Here is a 19082-nt window from a genome sequence, read left to right on the forward strand (position 1 = left end):
TCAACATCGCTGCTGTTTTATCTGGTCATTTTGTTTACGTTTAGACATTCGACAGAAGTTTGTATTTTAAAAACGTCCGTGTGTGACTGGATAGAATCCAAACAACTGATTGGTAGTGATTGGTAGGGGTCATGTTCAGGTCCCGGTGGGAGCAGCTTGGTGGTGGAGAGTTTGATGGACATAGAACCTGAACCACCAGACTTTTTTGGCACTGTGTCCAGACTTTTAGTCTGTGGGAAGCGGTTATCAAAGATTAAATGAGGAAAAAAACAAGTTTGTGTGTGTATACGTGTGTGTGTATACGTGTGTGTGTGTGTGTGTGTGTGTGTGCACGTACGGCTCTGGAAGATTCTTCATAGTTGATCTTGAGGTTGCTCATGGCTTTGATGATGGCCATGATGGACTGGATGACGTTACTGTAGACCACGGCTCTGTACTGCCTGCACTCCTCTTCTGAATAACCGTCCTCGTGGATGATCCTGCACACGGACGCACAGACAAACAAACGCTCAACGTTCTGCTACGCAACACAAACCTCTGTGTCTTCTAACCGACGTGAAGTGAACGTGAACTGCTTCAGAATAAAGCTGAGACGATCATCACGTTTAATAACACCCAGGAAACAGGGGTGCAGGGTCGGGGGGAGTGTGTGTACAGACGTGAAGATGTTTGTTGGATGTATCCAGTGTTAAAATGCTCTCTCACTTTCTCTCTCTCTCTCTCTCTCTGGTGTAATTATGCTAATACACTACGCTCAGTTATTTAGACATTAAGGTGACGCAACACGGATTTGTCATGGCACTGCACACGACATAAAAAAGAGACGAAGATAAAGAGATGGTGGTGAAAACAGGAGGAACGAAACATTCCCACTGATCAAACAGGTACAGAAAATAAAACCGGACGTTTATACTGGCACAGCATTATGTGATGTGGGTGTTTTCTACTGAATCTGCAAATTAAACAATGGACAAATCACGTCTCTTCTTACTGAGATAAAAATTTAATTATTCGCAGTATTTTAGAAAATAACACAATGCTTATTTAAATGAAAACAAAACATGGTTACAGCAAACGTTTGTTATGAGAGACACGCAGTAAAAACACTGAGTACAGGTTTTGTGTTTACTGTGCAGCTCGGTGACACGCCTGACCTGAGACGTCTGTCTGTCTGTCTAACTATATATCTGTCTATCTATCTGTCTGTCTATCTGTCTATCTAACTGTCTGTCTGTCTATCTATCTAACTATCTATGTCTGTCTGTCTGTCTGTCTAACTATATACAGTGTATCACAAAAGTGAGTACACCCCTCACATTTCTGCAGATATTTAAGTATATCTTTTCATGGGACAACACTGACAAAATGACACTTTGACACAATGAAAAGTAGTCTGTGTGCAGCTTATATAACAGTGTAAATTTATTCTTCCCTCAAAATAACTCAATATACAGCCATTAATGTCTAAACCACTGGCAACAAAAGTGAGTACACCCCTTAGTGAAAGTTCCTGAAGTGTCAATATTTTGTGTGGCCACCATTATTTCCCAGAACTGCCTTAACTCTCCTGGGCATGGAGTTTACCAGAGCTTCACAGGTTGCCACTGGAATGCTTTTCCACTCCTCCATGACGACATCACGGAGCTGGCGGATATTCGAGACTTTGCGCTCCTCCACCTTCCGCTTGAGGATGCCCCAAAGATGTTCTATTGGGTTTAGGTCTGGAGACATGCTTGGCCAGTCCATCACCTTTACCCTCAGCCTCTTCAATAAAGCAGTGGTCGTCTTAGAGGTGTGTTTGGGGTCATTATCATGCTGGAACACTGCCCTGCGACCCAGTTTCCGGAGGGAGGGGATCATGCTCTGCTTCAGTATTTCACAGTACATATTGGAGTTCATGTGTCCCTCAATGAAATGTAACTCCCCAACACCTGCTGCACTCATGCAGCCCCAGACCATGGTATTCCCACCACCATGCTTGACTGTAGGCATGACACACTTATCTTTGTACTCCTCACCTGATTGCCGCCACACATGCTTGAGACCATCTGAACCAAACAAATTAATCTTGGTCTCATCAGACCATAGGACATGGTTCCAGTAATCCATGTCCTTTGTTGACATGTCTTCAGCAAACTGTTTGCGGGCTTTCTTGTGTAGAGACTTCAGAAGAGGCTTCCTTCTGTGGTGACAGCCATGCAGACCAATTTGATGTAGTGTGCGGCGTATGGTCTGAGCACTGACAGGCTGACCCCCCACCTTTTCAATCTCTGCAGCAATGCTGACAGCACTCCTGCGCCTATCTTTCAAAGACAGCAGTTGGATGTGACGCTGAACACGTGCACTCAGCTTCTTTGGACGACCAACGTGAGGTCTGTTCTGAGTGGACCCTGCTCTTTTAAAACGCTGGATGATCTTGGCCACTGTGCTGCAGCTCAGTTTCAGGGTGTTGGCAATCTTCTTGTAGCCTTGGCCATCTTCATGTAGCGCAACAATTCGTCTTTTAAGATCCTCAGAGAGTTCTTTGCCATGAGGTGCCATGTTGGAACTTTCAGTGACCAGTATGAGAGAGTGTGAGAGCTGTACTACTAAATTGAACACACCTGCTCCCTATGCACACCTGAGACCTAGTAACACTAACAAATCACATGACATTTTGGAGGGAAAATGACAAGCAGTGCTCAATTTGGACATTTAGGGGTGTAGTCTCTTAGGGGTGTACTCACTTTTGTTGCCGGTGGTTTAGACATTAATGGCTGTATATTGAGTTATTTTGAGGGAAGAATAAATTTACACTGTTATATAAGCTGCACACAGACTACTTTTCATTGTGTCAAAGTGTCATTTTGTCAGTGTTGTCCCATGAAAAGATATACTTAAATATCTGCAGAAATGTGAGGGGTGTACTCACTTTTGTGATACACTGTATCTGTCTATCTATCTATCTATCTGTCTGTCTGTCTATCTAACTATATATCTGTCTATCTATCTGTCTGTCTGTCTGTCTAACTATATATCTGTCTATCTATCTGTCTATCTATCTAACTATCTATCTGTCTGTCTGTCTGTCTATCTAACTATATGTCTGTCTGTCTGTCTGTCTGTCTGTCTGTCTGTCTAACTATATATCTGTCTATCTATCTAACTGTCTGTCTGTCTAACTATATATCTATCTGTCTATCTATCCATCCATCCATCCATCCATCCATCCATCCATCCATCCATCTATCTAACTGTCTGTCTGTCTGTCTGTCTGTCTGTCTGTCTGTCTGTCTTTCTAACTATATATTGGTCTGTCTGTCTGTCTGTCTGTCTAACTATATATCTGTCTATCTATCTAACTGTGTCTGTCTATCTGTCTGTCTGTCTGTCTGTCTGTCTGTCTGTCTGTCTGTCTGTCTAACTATATATTGGTCTGTCTGTCTGTCTAACTATATATTGGTCTGTCTGTCTGTCTGTGTCTGTCTGTCTGTCTGTCTATCCATCTATCTTTTAACACCGTGTTTACTCTTGTGAGTTACATTCCCAGTAGGAAAGGTTTATGTGGGTGCTTTGTATCTGTTATGTAGTCTCTGATATTATATGTGTATTCCTGATTCAGTAATTGTAATGAAGTTTAAAAGTTTTTCTGTTTTTCCAAGGTTAAAAATGTCTTTCATTGTTCCGGTTATGGAGAATTTGTGTCTTTCCCTTTGGTATTCAGGGCCCTCAGTTAGTAACGTGTTTAATCGTGATGGGTAATTGGCAGGATTCACATTGCGGGGCATCCTCCCATTTTCCTGACCTGAGACGTCATTTATTTTAAAAATATGTAATGTACTGAAAACATGTTTAGTTCATTATTATCGTGCTGAGCTATTTTATTAACATTTTAAGTGTGTGTGTGTGTGTGTGTGTGTGTGTGTGTGTGTGTGTGTGCTTACTTCATCTGCTTTACGATGGTGCTCTTCCCCGACTCTCCAGCACCTGTAAAACATACAAACATTACATTAAACACAAAGAAAGCAAAACTAACCGGTTCGTTTGTTTATTAGGATTTTAACGTCATGTTTTACACTTTGGTTACATTCATGACAGGAACGGTCGTTACTCATTACACAAGATTCATCAGTTCACAAGGTTATATCCAACACAGTTATGTATTTCGACTGTGGGAGGAAACCCGAGCACCCGGAGGAAACCCACACGGACACGGGGAGAACATGCAAACTTTACACAGAAAGGACCCAGACAGCCCCACCTGGGGATCGAACCCAGGACCTTCTTGCTGTGAGGCGACAGTGCGGCCCCAAAACTAACAGGTGAAGAGGAACTGAAGCGCTCTCGTTTATACACCAGGATCTTACACACGACTTCACACCACAGTGAAACTGATCAGGGCTGGAAAATCACTTCATGTACAGAATAGCAGAGACTGACAGACCAAAACAGACCATGATGCTGGTTAGACGTCTCGTTCCAAAACCAGGAGCATTAAATGTAACTTCAACCCTCACACGTCTTTATGGTGTTTAAATAATTCAGTACAGAGTGTGTGTGTGTGTGTGTGTGTGTGTGTGTGTGTATACACCAGGTCCTACACAGCCGTATTACCTGAGATTCACCAACCTTCATAAAACAAGCTTAAAAATGGAAACATGGTCCCTATCATGCCCATGTGCAACACAGTTCTTCTGATCTCAAGGCTCTTAGATACAAAATACAAAAAAACCTGTGGATTTTAAGAGGTTTATGGCTGTAAACACGTCTGCTCCAGACACTCTCACAGTCCCACAGCTAATAAACACACACACACACACACACACACACACACAGAGCAGAAGAGAGAATCTGAAGTGTATTATACACAGACAGGCCACGAGAGACGAGGTAAGAAATCGAGGTTTTATTCTCATTGGGTTTCAGAGCTGTAACGTTACTGTAAATGAAACAGATTGAAATCAGAGCTGTGATGAGCTCTCGAGGTGTCTGGAGCTGGGGGATTTTCATACACACATCTGCAGCATCAGGAGCTCGCTGTGTTCATTCCTCCGACCCTGTTCATTCACCTTAAACCTGCAGCCATCAAACACTTCAAAATATACACACGGATCCTCTGAGAAACTAAACTTCATTATTATTATTGTATTATTATTGTTATTATATTATTACTGATATTATTGCTGTCTTATAACTATTGTTATTATTATCATTATTATTAATGCAAGCGAGGAAGAAATGTTACGATGTTCCCTAGCTGGTCAAAGCTGTTATGTACAAACAGACAGACAGACAGACAGACAGATAGACAGACAAATAAATGGATGGATAGACAGATGGACAGAAAGACAGACAGACAAATGGACGGATAGACACTGACAGACTGATAGACAGATAGACAGACAGACTTTATTAATGTCGAGGGAAATTATTAAAAGTACCAACAGGCAGCTGCTACAGATCCACCATTTACTAAAGAGACCAAAAGCTCCCTTAATGGGACGGATGGTACAGAGGTGCAGCTTGTACACGTCCTGTACTGGTACAGCCACCACATCATCATGTTACCCTCAGACTAATCCACACCAGGGTTTAACGTGCTGCAGAAACATGTCGGTTCAGTGCGGGTTTTTTTTTGTATTTTTATCGTTCAGCTCCAGAGCAAATTCATTTCATTTTCACCCTGGTTTTCCTCTTACATGTTAATGGTGTTCGTTTAATCAGGTGCTGAAGTTTAATCCTTCATCTCGGTTGTCATCTTCAGCAGACAGCTAATTATCTGCGCTGCGAGGAGAGAGAGCTGAACGCGGCTCTCGGAGATCCTGCTGCAGCCTGCGGGGTCGCCGCGCGCTAATAGTTTTGGGATTTAATCCGGGAGTTCAGAGGAGCGATTACGGCCGGCGACAAACAAAACCCACACGTGAGTCTGAAGCAGGCGGCTCTTTTACGAAGGTGAACCGAGACACGGTAGTAACTAACGGTTAAAACAAAGGTGGTTTTTATATTTATAGAAAAGAATAAGAGTAAGAATAAGTTCTCAGATTAAGTGCTACACAGTGTCGAACATCACAAGTATAAAGTTTAAACTTTGTACATTATTCAACATGTTTTCTGATCGAAACGAAGCCGATCGGAAATTCTGCTCAGTCAGTGACATTTTAAAATGGCAGTTTGGGACAAAATCATGAGGATATAGGTCACGTCCCCCCTACAGAATAATAAACCTGAGAATGTACTCATACAGGCCAATTAAACTAAAGGTGTAGAACCAGAATACAACGAGGCACTATTACAATCAATTCCTGCTTTAATACATCGCTTATTTTCACGTTTGGTTTTGACTTCTCTGGTGCCGGTCTATGGTCTCACCCTCAGGATCTAGAGCTGATTTATTTTACCCATCCAAAATGAATATTATTATTATTCCAACTGTTTTTATACCCATTTTCTGCCCTATTTACCTCCATTCATTTTTTAAATTTGAGATATCGACACTGTTCCTATTCTAAATCGTCCGGCCTACAGGTGGGACACTGCGGCTGTTGTAGTCTAGCGGTTAAGGTACTGGACTAGTACTTAACAGTTTGCCACTGTTGGGCCCTTGAGCAAGGCCCTTAACCCTCAATTGCTTAGACAGTATGCTGTCACAGTACTGTAAGTCGCTGTGCACCCATTCACCTGCCACGCCGGTTTTTATACTATTTTTTTTGCCCCCATTCACTTCCATGATTTTTTTTGAAAGGCAGGTCGATCTACTAAACTTCTGCATGCATGACCAAAAGTATCTGGACGCCTACCAGTGCTGAGCTGTAATCAGACTCGCATTTCTTCAGGAAATGCTCCTCTCTAGTTTAAGCTGATCTCACAGTGATTAAACGCGATGCTCTTTAAATCCACCGGCAATTTGTTTACGTTTCTTTAACCAATCAAATGTGGAATTTATTTGTATCTGACTGTTTAAAATGAGTCTCCTAACAACGTGCCAAACCTTAAATGTCCTTCTCTGTTACCCACCTGTTTCTGCCTCCACAGGGGGAACTAAGAGGTGTGAATGGAGCATTACAAATGTACTAATGACCACACACACACACACACACACACACACACACACACACACACACACACACTGAACCGGCATACGAGCACTGACATCTAAGCGTAAACCCAGACGCATCCCTCAGTCATGTCTGGAGATGAAGTGCACAGGAAATGCCATCCATCAAAAGGCAAACGCGCCGCATGGCAGCCCAACACCCCTCAGATTCACCTTGAAGCCCCCGCCCCACCAGCCAGATCACCCCAGCCCACACAGAGAGAGAGAGAGAGAGAGAGAGGAGCTGCTGCTCGTTTACATCTCTCTCTGTGGGGCGTGGTCAGGGAGCTTGAAGGTGAATCAGTGGGGTATTAGACTGGCGTGCGGTGCGTCTGCCTCTCACACGTTCAGGTTCCAGCGTGGTGCTCAGACGGCTGGTATTTTTTATATCATCAAAGTGAATGTGACGCTGAGCAAGTGTCATTAACACATTAACATTGTGTGTGTGTGTGTGTGTGTGTGACATTTATGTTTATACACTCACCAACGCCCCATTTTTCAATTTTCTTGGTGTAAATAAACAAAAACTCTGTCGCACAAGTTGCTGTTGGGTGTGTGTGTGTGTGTGTGTGTGTGTGTGTGACTGATGACATGACTGGCAAAGTATCAGACGGTGCAGGGTTCTCGTAACACTCGCGCAGATCACACGCACAGAAACAGAGAGACGGTGAGAAGGTCCCGCTCGTGTTGCCATGGTAACCTCTACCCGGTAACCTCTACCCCAAACCTTAACGAGAGGTCGAGCGCAGGAGACGAGGTGGTAAAAAATAAATAAGAACTAAAGACGGGGCTCAGAGATTAGAGCTCGGAACACACACACACACACACACACACACACACACACACACACACACTTCTAATTCCGATTGACAAATTTGCCGGAGCACAGCTGAGAGGGTTAAGGGCCTTGCTCAAGGGCCCAACAGTGGCTGCATGACAGAGCTGGGATTCGAACTCTCAACATTTCAATTGATAGCCCAAAGCGCCACCCACTAGGCTCCCACCGTCCCCCAAGCGACTTCCGTTTAATAGCCAGCACCGCCCGCTGTATCATCAAACCACGATGAACCGGTGCTACTCAGACAACCTAATGACCGTAATCACATCTACAGCGTCCAGACCAGCGGGTCTAAACGATAGTGTCCATGACGACCAGCTGTATCTGTTGACCCAGCAGAGCTGGACAGGCTCGGAAAAGCAGAACAGAGGACGGATGGGACAGAAGAGGAAGTGAGGGAGCGGAGAGAGAAGAAAAAATATACAGTTTAACTTTAAGCTCTTAGGAGACGGAGCGAGAGACGCCGACTTCCTCTTCTCTCTCCACGCCGAGCGAGAACGCTGGGATTTATAGCGCTTTACGACGTTTCTACTGAACGAGAGGGGCGGTGATTTTCTACAGACGCCGTTCTCACGCTGACATGAGAGGAGTCACAGACGCCGCTCCAGATTTCCCTCCTGCGCGCACCGTCACGTCCGCTCGTCCCGTTTCTCCACCGTACCACTTCCACACGTCACATCCATGCTTTAAAATCATCAGATTATTAATACATGCTGGAGGAAGAGGAGGTTTCTTTATTTGTGCACGTCAGCCTGGTTGAATGGCGGATGAAACAGAAAGCTGAGTTGCACCGAACATCCCAGAGCAGAAACCTAGAGCAGGATTTACAGCGGGTTTTTTTTACCCCTTTTTCTCCCCTTTTAGCGCATCCAATTGTTCAATTAGCATCGTGCTTCCTCTCTGTCTATGCCGAACCCTGCCCTGACGGAGGTGATTGAAGCTAACCCGTATACCCTCCGAAACACGAGCAGCAGCCAGATGCATCTTTGCCACCCACACATTGACGAGTCTGGCGCCACCTAGCGTTGCATGCGGAGACACACACCCTAAGGGCACCCTCTCCCATCTCTGTGTAAGCGCCTCCAATCAGCCGGCAGAGAACGCAATCGCATTCTGACAGAGAGAGACCCACATCCGGTTCTTTGTCCCACCCCCCACATGAGCGACCGGCCAATCGTTGCTCATATAGCCACTCAGCTTCGAACCGGTAAAGCAAGGCTGGATTCGATACCACGCTTCTCAGAATCCAGCCCTGGTTGCAGCGCGTTTCTTTTTACCGCTGCGCCACCTGAGCGGCTGCTACAGTTTTGATTAGGAGCACAAACGCTGCCCAAAAAATCCGCCCTCGTAAACGTCAGTAATTTAACAGAAACCATCACAGAGAGCCATTTTTACACTGGAAACTGTTGCATAACGCTGAACATTTCTGGGTTTGAGCCTGAACAAACGTGAGCTGATGATGTGGAATGTATTTCACGCTCACTCTCGATAGACGCTCACTGTCAGGATTCCCTACAGGAGTAAAAATAACCAGAGTAAGCCTGCGCGTTTATGTCTAATATTTTAGTTTTTTTCCACCACCACTTTGTCCTGGTCAGGGTCACGGTGAGGTTCCCTGGAATTACGATGCAACACAGTGCACACCCCAGACAGGATGCTGATCTATGGCGGAGCGTCGGCGATTAATTCCCTTCCTGAGACGGCCAGTCATGACTGTTAGTGGACAAACATGTCCGAGCAGCCGAAAGCACCGCTGGGGATTCGAACCCCGGATCCTAGCAGTAGTGGGCTAGCGCGATTTAGCACTGGACCACCCAAAGGCCCTTTATTAGTAACAGCCGAGTCATTTTCATAAAGAAATAAACTAATGCAACTGACGCGAAACGACTTCTGTTTATACATTTGTAGTGAAACAGTTTTGTTCTTTATTATTTAAATCATATAAATGCATGAAAAATGTTCCAGTTTAGATCAGAGTCTCAGAATGTGGTACGCGTGCGCCGGTGGCGGGTGTGGCTACGTTTCAGATCTCACATGGGCCCGATGTACGCAATCACAGGCCGACACACTTGGGGTTCACGTGGTGCCAGACTGGATGGTCTAGCATTGGGGGCAAAATGGGTACGCCGCCCTATATGGACTGATGAATGTGGACAACAGTTGGGCCCACGTGAGCCTCGGTGTCCACATTTGTGGGCAATAAACGGGGCCCGAGGAGGTCCCGAATTGGGATATTGGGATTGTGGCAGCACAATTTTACCTGGACCCCTAATACAGCCAATACGATCAACACTGGGACCAGTGTGAGCGGTCACCTTCTGGTGCAACACGTCTGTGTTTTGGGTAGAAGCTTTTTCATCTTAAGCTAATTACATTATTATTATGTAGTTTTAAGGATTAAGGGCCTTTCTCAAGGGCCCAACAGTGGAGCATGGTCAGCAGGGATTAAAACACACAACAATCCAGTGGTGCAAACTAATAGTCTATAGTCCACAGTATGCTCACGCCAAACCCACACTGTAAAACGTCCCCCTGATGCGCTGGTGCAGGGCTTCTTAAACTTGCACAAACCATCATCGTTCCTTTGTAATTAATATTTTTTATTAGGTGGCAGATCGATCAGAAATATCTGAGCATGTGACTGCACTTTAATCATGAAATTCTGAGATTAAGAGCTCACAGACAGAGATCATTTACCACTCAGTCGCTCAAATTACTGATTCGGTGATTTACTGCTCCACACACTGAACTGATTTGCTGTGTGTGTGTGTGTGTGTGTGTGTGTGTGTGTGTGTGTGTGTGTGTGTGTAGTAGGTTCGTCAGCACACAGCAGGCATACAGAGTGGGGTGTGTGTTGGTGTGTGTGTGTTTGGCAGTATGCAGCAGGCATACGGAGTAGATCCCCCTCACGGCGCTAACAAAGCTGTCTTTGTGTGAACACACACGGATACACAAGCATACAACCCCCTACCTAGCTCCTCAACTGCTTTCCATCTCGCTAACTTCACTCTGCTCTGCTTTTTAAAACTTTTTATAAACTCGTACCCCCTCTACCTCGGCCTCTACCTCGGCCTCTACCTCGGCCTCTACCTCGGCCTCTACCTCGGCCTCTACCTCGGCCCCGCAGCTCAGTGAGAGAAAGCTGAGATGAAAGGTGAGGGGAAAGAGCGACTGATGAAGATGAGTTTAGAGAAAGATATATCCATTTATTACAGATAATTTAAGCAGTGTTAGCTCCACCACTGCCGAGTTGCCACTGTCGGGCCCCTGAGCAAGGCCCATAACCGTCAACTGCTCAAATTCTACTCAGTCTTGATGTAAATGTAAGCGGTGAGAAAAACTAATTCCACCCAAACTTCCATCCTGAGCCCTGTGATCATCTAAACAATCAGCTACTAACTAAATCTACCCTTTTATAAATCATGTACATACAGTATGTGTGAATTTAAGGGCCAACACGTGCTTCCTCCAAGACACATGAAGCCTTTTGGTGTCAATCATGAGAGCAACCTTTAAAAAGGGCACACACTTCCTCAAAAAATAAAGATAGCACCACTGTGATCTATAGAAGAGACCGGAATACCATCCGTCCCAACCAAACCGTCCAAATCAACCTCATTTGGACTTCCAGTCTGAGACGGCTCTGGTACTATCAGGATGACAAGTTGGACTCATCCTAAAAACACTTATGCACAATTTGGACGTGTTTTTACCTCTATGCTTCTCTTCAGCAGAGCAGTTTTGTATGTTCTGTAGGAACGGAGACGTTAATGCGATTGTGCTGTTTATTTGTAATTGTTTACGGTGCAGCTGTTGTTCCTGCTGGTTTTTGTAACTTCTCACAAACCTCAATCCAAAGAAAACATGTTTAATAAAGGGTGCACGTGTCCTGGGAGCTTCTACAAACTTTTTACTTGCGTATAATCAAAGCAACTGAACTGACAGGAATGTATAAGGTGTGTACTATGACTGACACACACACACACACACACACACCTCCGACGGTAACAGATGGCTGTGTTTAACACCTACAGCGGAGACGTTACACTCGTGTCGTTTGTGCTTGTTTACACCTCGGCGCCTCTACACTTCCACCTCTCGCCGTATCTCCGTCCCCGTCTGTGTCCGTGTGCGTCTTTACTAAACCGACCTGTTTGCTTACCGAGCACGCCCTCGGTGATGGTAACGCCATGGTAACGGCGCTCGCCAAACTGGTGGAAGCAACGAGGCCAGCGCTGAAGAACGCTGTGATGGATAATGCTGGCGGACACGGAGCTCTGGGTGCTGATCGGTCCGAAGCTGATTAATCCCCTCAGTGAGGAACTAAACGAGCTAAACGAGTCCCAGAGAGTGAAAATACAGAGAGTGAGATACAGAGAGTGAGATACAGAGAGTGAGATACAGAGAGTGAGATACAGACAGTGAGATACAGACAGTGAGATACAGAGAGTGAGATACAGACAGTGAGATACAGAGAGTGAGATACAGAGAGTGAGATACAGACAGTGAGATACAGACAGTGAGATACAGAGAGTGAGATACAGACAGTGAGATACAGACAGTGAGATACAGACAGTGAGATACAGAGAGTGAGATACAGACAGTGAGATACAGACAGTGAGATACAGACAGTGAGATACAGAGAGTGAGATACAGAGAGTGAGATACAGACAGTGAGATACAGACAGTGAGATACAGAGAGTGAGATACAGACAGTGAGATACAGAGAGTGAGATACAGACAGTGAGATACAGACAGTGAGATACAGAGAGTGAGATACAGACAGTGAGATACAGACAGTGAGATACAGACAGTGAGATACAGAGAGTGAGATACAGAGAGTGAGATACAGACAGTGAGATACAGACAGTGAGATACAGACAGTGAGATACAGACAGTGAGATACAGAGAGTGAGATACAGACAGTGAGATACAGAGAGTGAGATACAGACAGTGAGATACAGACAGTGAGATACAGACAGTGAGATACAGAGAGTGAGATACAGACAGTGAGATACTGAGAGTGAGATACAGACAGTGAGATACAGACAGTGAGATACAGACAGTGAGATACAGACAGTGAGATACAGAGAGTGAGATACAGAGAGTGAGATACAGAGAGTGAGATAGAGACAGTGAGATACAGACAGTGAGATACAGACAGTGAGATAGAGACAGTGAGATACAGAGAGTGAGATACAGAGAGTGAGATACAGACAGTGAGATACAGACAGTGAGATACAGACAGTGAGATACAGAGAGTGAGATACAGACAGTGAGATACAGACAGTGAGATAGAGACAGTGAGATACAGACAGTGAGATACAGAGAGTGAGATACAGACAGTGAGATACAGACAGTGAGATACAGAGAGTGAGATACAGACAGTGAGATACAGACAGTGAGATACAGACAGTGAGATACAGACAGTGAGATACAGACAGTGAGATAGAGACAGTGAGATACAGACAGTGAGATACAGAGAGTGAGATACAGACAGTGAGATAGAGACAGTGAGATACAGAGAGTGAGATACAGACAGTGAGATACAGACAGTGAGATACAGAGAGTGAGATACAGACAGTGAGATACAGAGAGTGAGATACAGACAGTGAGATACAGACAGTGAGATACAGACAGTGAGATACAGAGAGTGAGATACAGACAGTGAGATACAGACAGTGAGATACAGACAGTGAGATACAGAGAGTGAGATACAGACAGTGAGATACAGACAGTGAGATACAGAGAGTGAGATACAGACAGTGAGATACAGACAGTGAGATACAGACAGTGAGATACAGACAGTGAGATACAGAGAGTGAGATACAGACAGTGAGATAGAGACAGTGAGATACAGACAGTGAGATACAGAGAGTGAGATACAGACAGTGAGATAGAGACAGTGAGATACAGAGAGTGAGATACAGACAGTGAGATAGAGACAGTGAGATAGAGACAGTGAGATACAGAGAGTGAGATACAGACAGTGAGATACAGAGAGTGAGATACAGACAGTGAGATACAGAGAGTGAGATACAGACAGTGAGATACAGACAGTGAGATACAGAGAGTGAGATACAGACAGTGAGATACAGACAGTGAGATACAGACAGTGAGATACAGACAGTGAGATACAGAGAGTGAGATACAGACAGTGAGATAGAGACAGTGAGATACAGACAGTGAGATACAGAGAGTGAGATACAGACAGTGAGATAGAGACAGTGAGATACAGAGAGTGAGATACAGACAGTGAGATAGAGACAGTGAGATAGAGACAGTGAGATACAGAGAGTGAGATACAGACAGTGAGATAGAGACAGTGAGCCCTGCTGTAGGAGGTGGATTTGAGATGGAATGTAACTGTATATATCAATACTGATGTTATAATTATTAGTTTTATTACAAACACCAGTCCAGGGGGCGAGAACGGACTTAAAGTGGACTGGAATCTAAGGAGACTTGTGGATCCAAACAACCGAACTAGCAGTACACTGTATGTTCCACAATGCAATAATATAAGAACTGCTCTACAGGGTTTAGTAACACAGTCTGTCCACAGTCTAATCCAAAGTTGGGACACCTTTAGGAGTCGTGTGCATCACCATTAGAAGCTAAATTTTCTTCCACTGCTGCAGAACATCTGTAAGTTCTTCACCAATGTCTTGTTACCGTATATGCAGTTAAACCAGGAAAAACTGGTGTCCTAAAACATTTGACTTTTAATAGCAGTGTGAGTAAAGCTCATGCGTCTGGCTTGTAAAGAGCCAAATCAGGTGCATCAGGGACCTGGACCATGCTGGCAGAAATGAATACGCAACAAAACATTTGGCAAAGAAGCAACACGGGGGACGCGGCATCAACATGACAATCCCTCAGATCTTACACAGAGTGGTTCATTACGGGAGAACAGTGTCATGTACTTCTTCTGTCTTTCTTTAAGTGTTTAACCATTTCTTAGGGACCGATTTCTGCAGAGGAACTTCCTGCTTCCACGGGAAGTCAGCAGAAAACCCCCCGTGCCCCGCCCGCCCTTCCTGTTGAGCACGCCAGCTGGTGGAGCGTAAAGCTAACGCATTCACATTCCATCACAAAGTGTCTGAACAGATTCATGACGGTTAAATACTGAAGAAATGAGATGGACGAGCTTTAATACACCTCACGTCCAGCACTTTCAGGATGAGCTCCGAATCCACCATACAGCAGTGACTATGGATAAATCAATCCCTCTTAAAATGTGCCGTCCGGCGCCCATTAGTGGGAGAATTCTGGTGTTTTACCCCGAGGTGGTTCTGACGGAAACCTGTTTACCCTCTCGAGGTTAAAGACTGCAAGTCGAGACTGCTGTGCCAACAATGCTGCTCCTACTAGATGGGATGGGTGCCTGGCGTGTTTGCACCAAAAATGTCCAGAACTCACTACAGACTTTATCACAGACTGGACTAAATAATGAAGAACTCACATTATTTTTACTAGTTATAACTTCAATTTAATTTTGTGTTTGTATGATGTGTAAATCCTATTTATTTAAAGTTTCCTCCAGGCCACACAAAGAGGACGGAGGTCCCTGCTGAGTCTGGTTCCTCTCAAGGTTCCTTCCTGTAATTTTAGGGGAGTTTTTCCTTCCCTCTGTCGCCCTCGGCTTGCTCAATAGGGGTTTTTGGTCTGTTGGTCCTGGATTCTGTAAAGTTGCTATATAAATAAATTTGACTTGAGCCCGTGGTGAGCTCTGTACGTGAGTATCAGCTTGAAATAATCTGCACATTAGAGCCTTTAACCAGTTAACCGGTTAAATACTGTAACTCCACGAGGTCAAAGTGCACCATCAGGGTCCCCTGGTCGGCGTTCGGAGAAACGTGCAGAACAGCACAAATAAAAAAAAGCTTTTCCTAAATTGAGCTAGAAGGAAGTAACTAGCCGAGCGGGTTGGATGTGAGAACGGCTAAGTTGGACCTCTCTGGGGAATTCTGCACACTGTTAACATCCTGCCACAGCGCTGACCCGCTCCCGTTTCTCTCCGCCCATCTCCCGTATGTCTCTCTCTCTCTTTTTCCATTTCTAGTACGCGGATAAACGTTTGTGTATTTAAGTTAATACGCGCCGGAGCTGCTTAAAATAAAAGGCCCATTCTTCAGCCTGCAAAACTGAAAAAGAAACCAACGTTTCAAACTCATGAAGATGAACACACACACACACGATGTAATAATTCAGAATGAATGATCACGACCCAGTACACTCACACAGTCCTTGACTAACGCGAGTGTACACACAGATCTCGAAGCCTGAAGTTAAAGTAAAGATTCCTCACGTGAGCACGTGAACGTTCAAAAGCTTTAGCACAAAATAAACACATACAATAACCAAGTTTTAAGCCAGAAATCTTCAGCAGCAAATCCATCACGGACAAAAACGTCTAGACGCTTTCATTCAAAGAGCATTACCGCTTCACACCATAGCGGAATATTAAAACTCAGACGAGCGTTACGATTTTAAAAAGCTTGTTGGACGTCCTATTTCAAAAACTTGACTTCTGGGTCTCTATTTTAGCTAGAACTGCAGCCGCTCTTCTGAGAAGCTTCTCGCAAGACATGAAAGTATGTCTACATACGTGGGAATTTGTGCCCATTCAGTCAATAGACGACAGCATTTATACGGCTGGGCACGGCTGTTGACATTCCAGTTCATTAATTAACACATGAATTGTTAAATTATAAGGGGTGTCCCGATATTTTTTGTCCATATAGTGTTTTTTATGTATTGTCTCCTGATAATATCGGGGTTACATAAGAAAGTAATTGAGGTCGGTTATCTGATTACACTGACTCAGGCTTCTAAGCAAACAAGAAACTGTAAAATTAAGCAGTTTATTAAAGTTAATCATTATTAATGAAGCACCGTTCACATTTATTTGTGCTGCCTGAAACTAATGAGCAGGTCACTGGTGCGTCGGCCTTTTGTATTCTGTAATGAAGTACTGAACTGGCTCTGGACTTCATACTTCACTTAATATAGAGTTCTTCTGACAACTTACAAGTGAAATAGGAAAAAAATAATGTTTTTATAAAGCATTGAAAACTATAATCTCATTATTTAGAAGGCATCAAAAATGTAGACGGACGCGTCTGCGAGAGGATCCATATGGACGGAGCGATCTTAACGCCGGTCTGGCGGCTAAACCTATTGTCTATTGTTCTGCTAGCGATTCATACGGCGAGCACGACACACATATAAACCAGCGTGCCAGTCCACGCGGGCAGGAAACGAGGCGCTGATTCACACAGGTGCACATACAAACACACCATTCAGAGAACACACTCTTCCGTTCTCAGCTCCGCCGCGGTGTCCTGTACGTGTACGGAGCGCTGGCTCACATCGGCAGAAAGCTCACGGTGAGAGCGATGAGGGGAAACGCCGCCGCTGCTGGATCTCTAACTATCAGATTCAGAAATCGTTATCACAGGTTTACATTGTGCTGGGTTTTTGGGGTGCTCGAGTGGCACAGTGGTAAAGTACGCTAACCCACTTTCAGCAGCACTATCAACGATAGGATCCCAATTAAAACACAACTAGCATGGGTGGAAAAAGCAGCCGGCTGAAAGCCGTAATCCGTGAGTCCAGTAACAAGATTGGAGGGAAAGATTGGGGGAAAACGTATAAAATAGAAAAGAAAAATAACAGGTTTTATTTCTTTAAAGCTTTAGGACTAGACACTTGGTGTCTGGGTTTACAGAGATCATTATTCTAACTACTTTTGTTTGTGTTTGAGCCAAACTGGTTTAACAACAGCCTCAACTTCCTCAAAATCCTTCTGCTGTGGAACAGCAGGGACACAAGACCACACACACACACACACACACACACACACACACACACACACACACACACACGAAAGGGGAAAAACACAAAGGCCGCTAGCTCGCTGTGATTTCTGGGTCTAATTGCAACACCATCACATTTAAGTGGTGTGTGTGTGTGTGTGTGTGTGTGTGTGTGTGTGTGTGTGTGTGTGTGTGTGTGTGTGTACACAATAAGGAGGAAGCAGCACATGTTTACATTTGCACCAGCCTTATGGCTTTAACGACATGTTTTACTAATTCCATCCTTTAGTGTCTGAGCTACGCTAACACACACACACACACACACACACACACACACACACACACACACACACACACACACACACAGCTGCAAAAGTAAAAAGCACCATAAGGCCATTAAATCTCTGTAGACAAACATAGTAGAATAAACTGAACCGAAGAGCGCAGCCAGTAAATGAGACGATCTATTATGGGTTCTAACTAGAGATGCATGAGTACCGATACTGGTGTCGGGTATTGGCCCGATACCGCGCTCATTAACTCGTACTCGCAAACGAGGCTCCGATACTAAACATCCGATACCGTGTGCCTAGTGCACGTCGCTGCGTTATGCCTGGTTCACACTACACGATTTTTGCCCTGATTTTCGCTCGGCGGCTGGTCGGCGCTGGATTTGCCGGCTCGGGAGCGACTCGGCGTTCGCTCGGCGATCAAAACTCGGCTCTCGATCGCTAAGTGTGAACTATCCAACAACTCGATCCGACCGGCTCGCCAAGCGCTCGGCGACCAGATCGAGTTTTCTAGCACGTCAGATATCTGATCCAATAGGTATTGGTATCGGTATCGGCAAGTACAAAAATACATGTACTTGTACTCGGTTGGGGAAAAAATGGTATTGATGCACCCCTAGTTCTAACACTCACTACAGAGCTCCAAACTGCCCCAACGGTTCATTAGGTTGGGTGTCTATGCGAGCAGACGCCCACAATCCGAAAGCCACCGTGCCCAATGCCACACGTCGACTGAAGGGCTGTAAAGCACACAGTCCCTGGACTCGTCTTTGTACTGTGGGAGGAAACCGGAGCTCCCGGAGGAAACCCACACAGACACGGGGATGGAGACCATATAAACACAGCATGGCACTGCCCATTCCAAGATCTAATTAATCTAATTGGGCAAGCAGTAGCCTAATGGTTAAGGTACAGGACTAGTAATCAGAAGGTCGCTGGTTCAAGCCTCACAGCTGCCAGGTTGCTGCTGTTGGGCCCTTGAGCAAGGCCCTTAACCCTCAATTGCTCAGACTGTATGCTGTAACTGTAATGTAAATGTAATTATTAAACTAAGTGCAAAC

The 19082-nt window shown here is 44.8% G+C and overlaps 1 protein-coding gene across 2 annotated transcripts in view; it reads right to left on the reverse strand.

The window, feature by feature from the left end:
* The window catches only part of gnai2a (guanine nucleotide binding protein (G protein), alpha inhibiting activity polypeptide 2a), a 43294-nt gene that overhangs the window by 10890 nt on the left and 13322 nt on the right, over positions 1-19082 (reverse strand). For both annotated transcript variants that reach the window (XM_062986677.1, XM_062986676.1), the window contains exons 2-3: positions 3924-3966; positions 338-479 (exon numbers count right to left, since the gene is read on the reverse strand). In XM_062986677.1, coding sequence (XP_062842747.1) covers positions 338-479; positions 3924-3966 — 185 coding nt within the window. The remainder of the gene's footprint in view (positions 1-337; positions 480-3923; positions 3967-19082) is intronic.

This window comes from Trichomycterus rosablanca, chromosome 24 (genome assembly GCF_030014385.1).
Source record: "Trichomycterus rosablanca isolate fTriRos1 chromosome 24, fTriRos1.hap1, whole genome shotgun sequence".
NCBI lineage: Eukaryota > Metazoa > Chordata > Actinopteri > Siluriformes > Trichomycteridae > Trichomycterus > Trichomycterus rosablanca.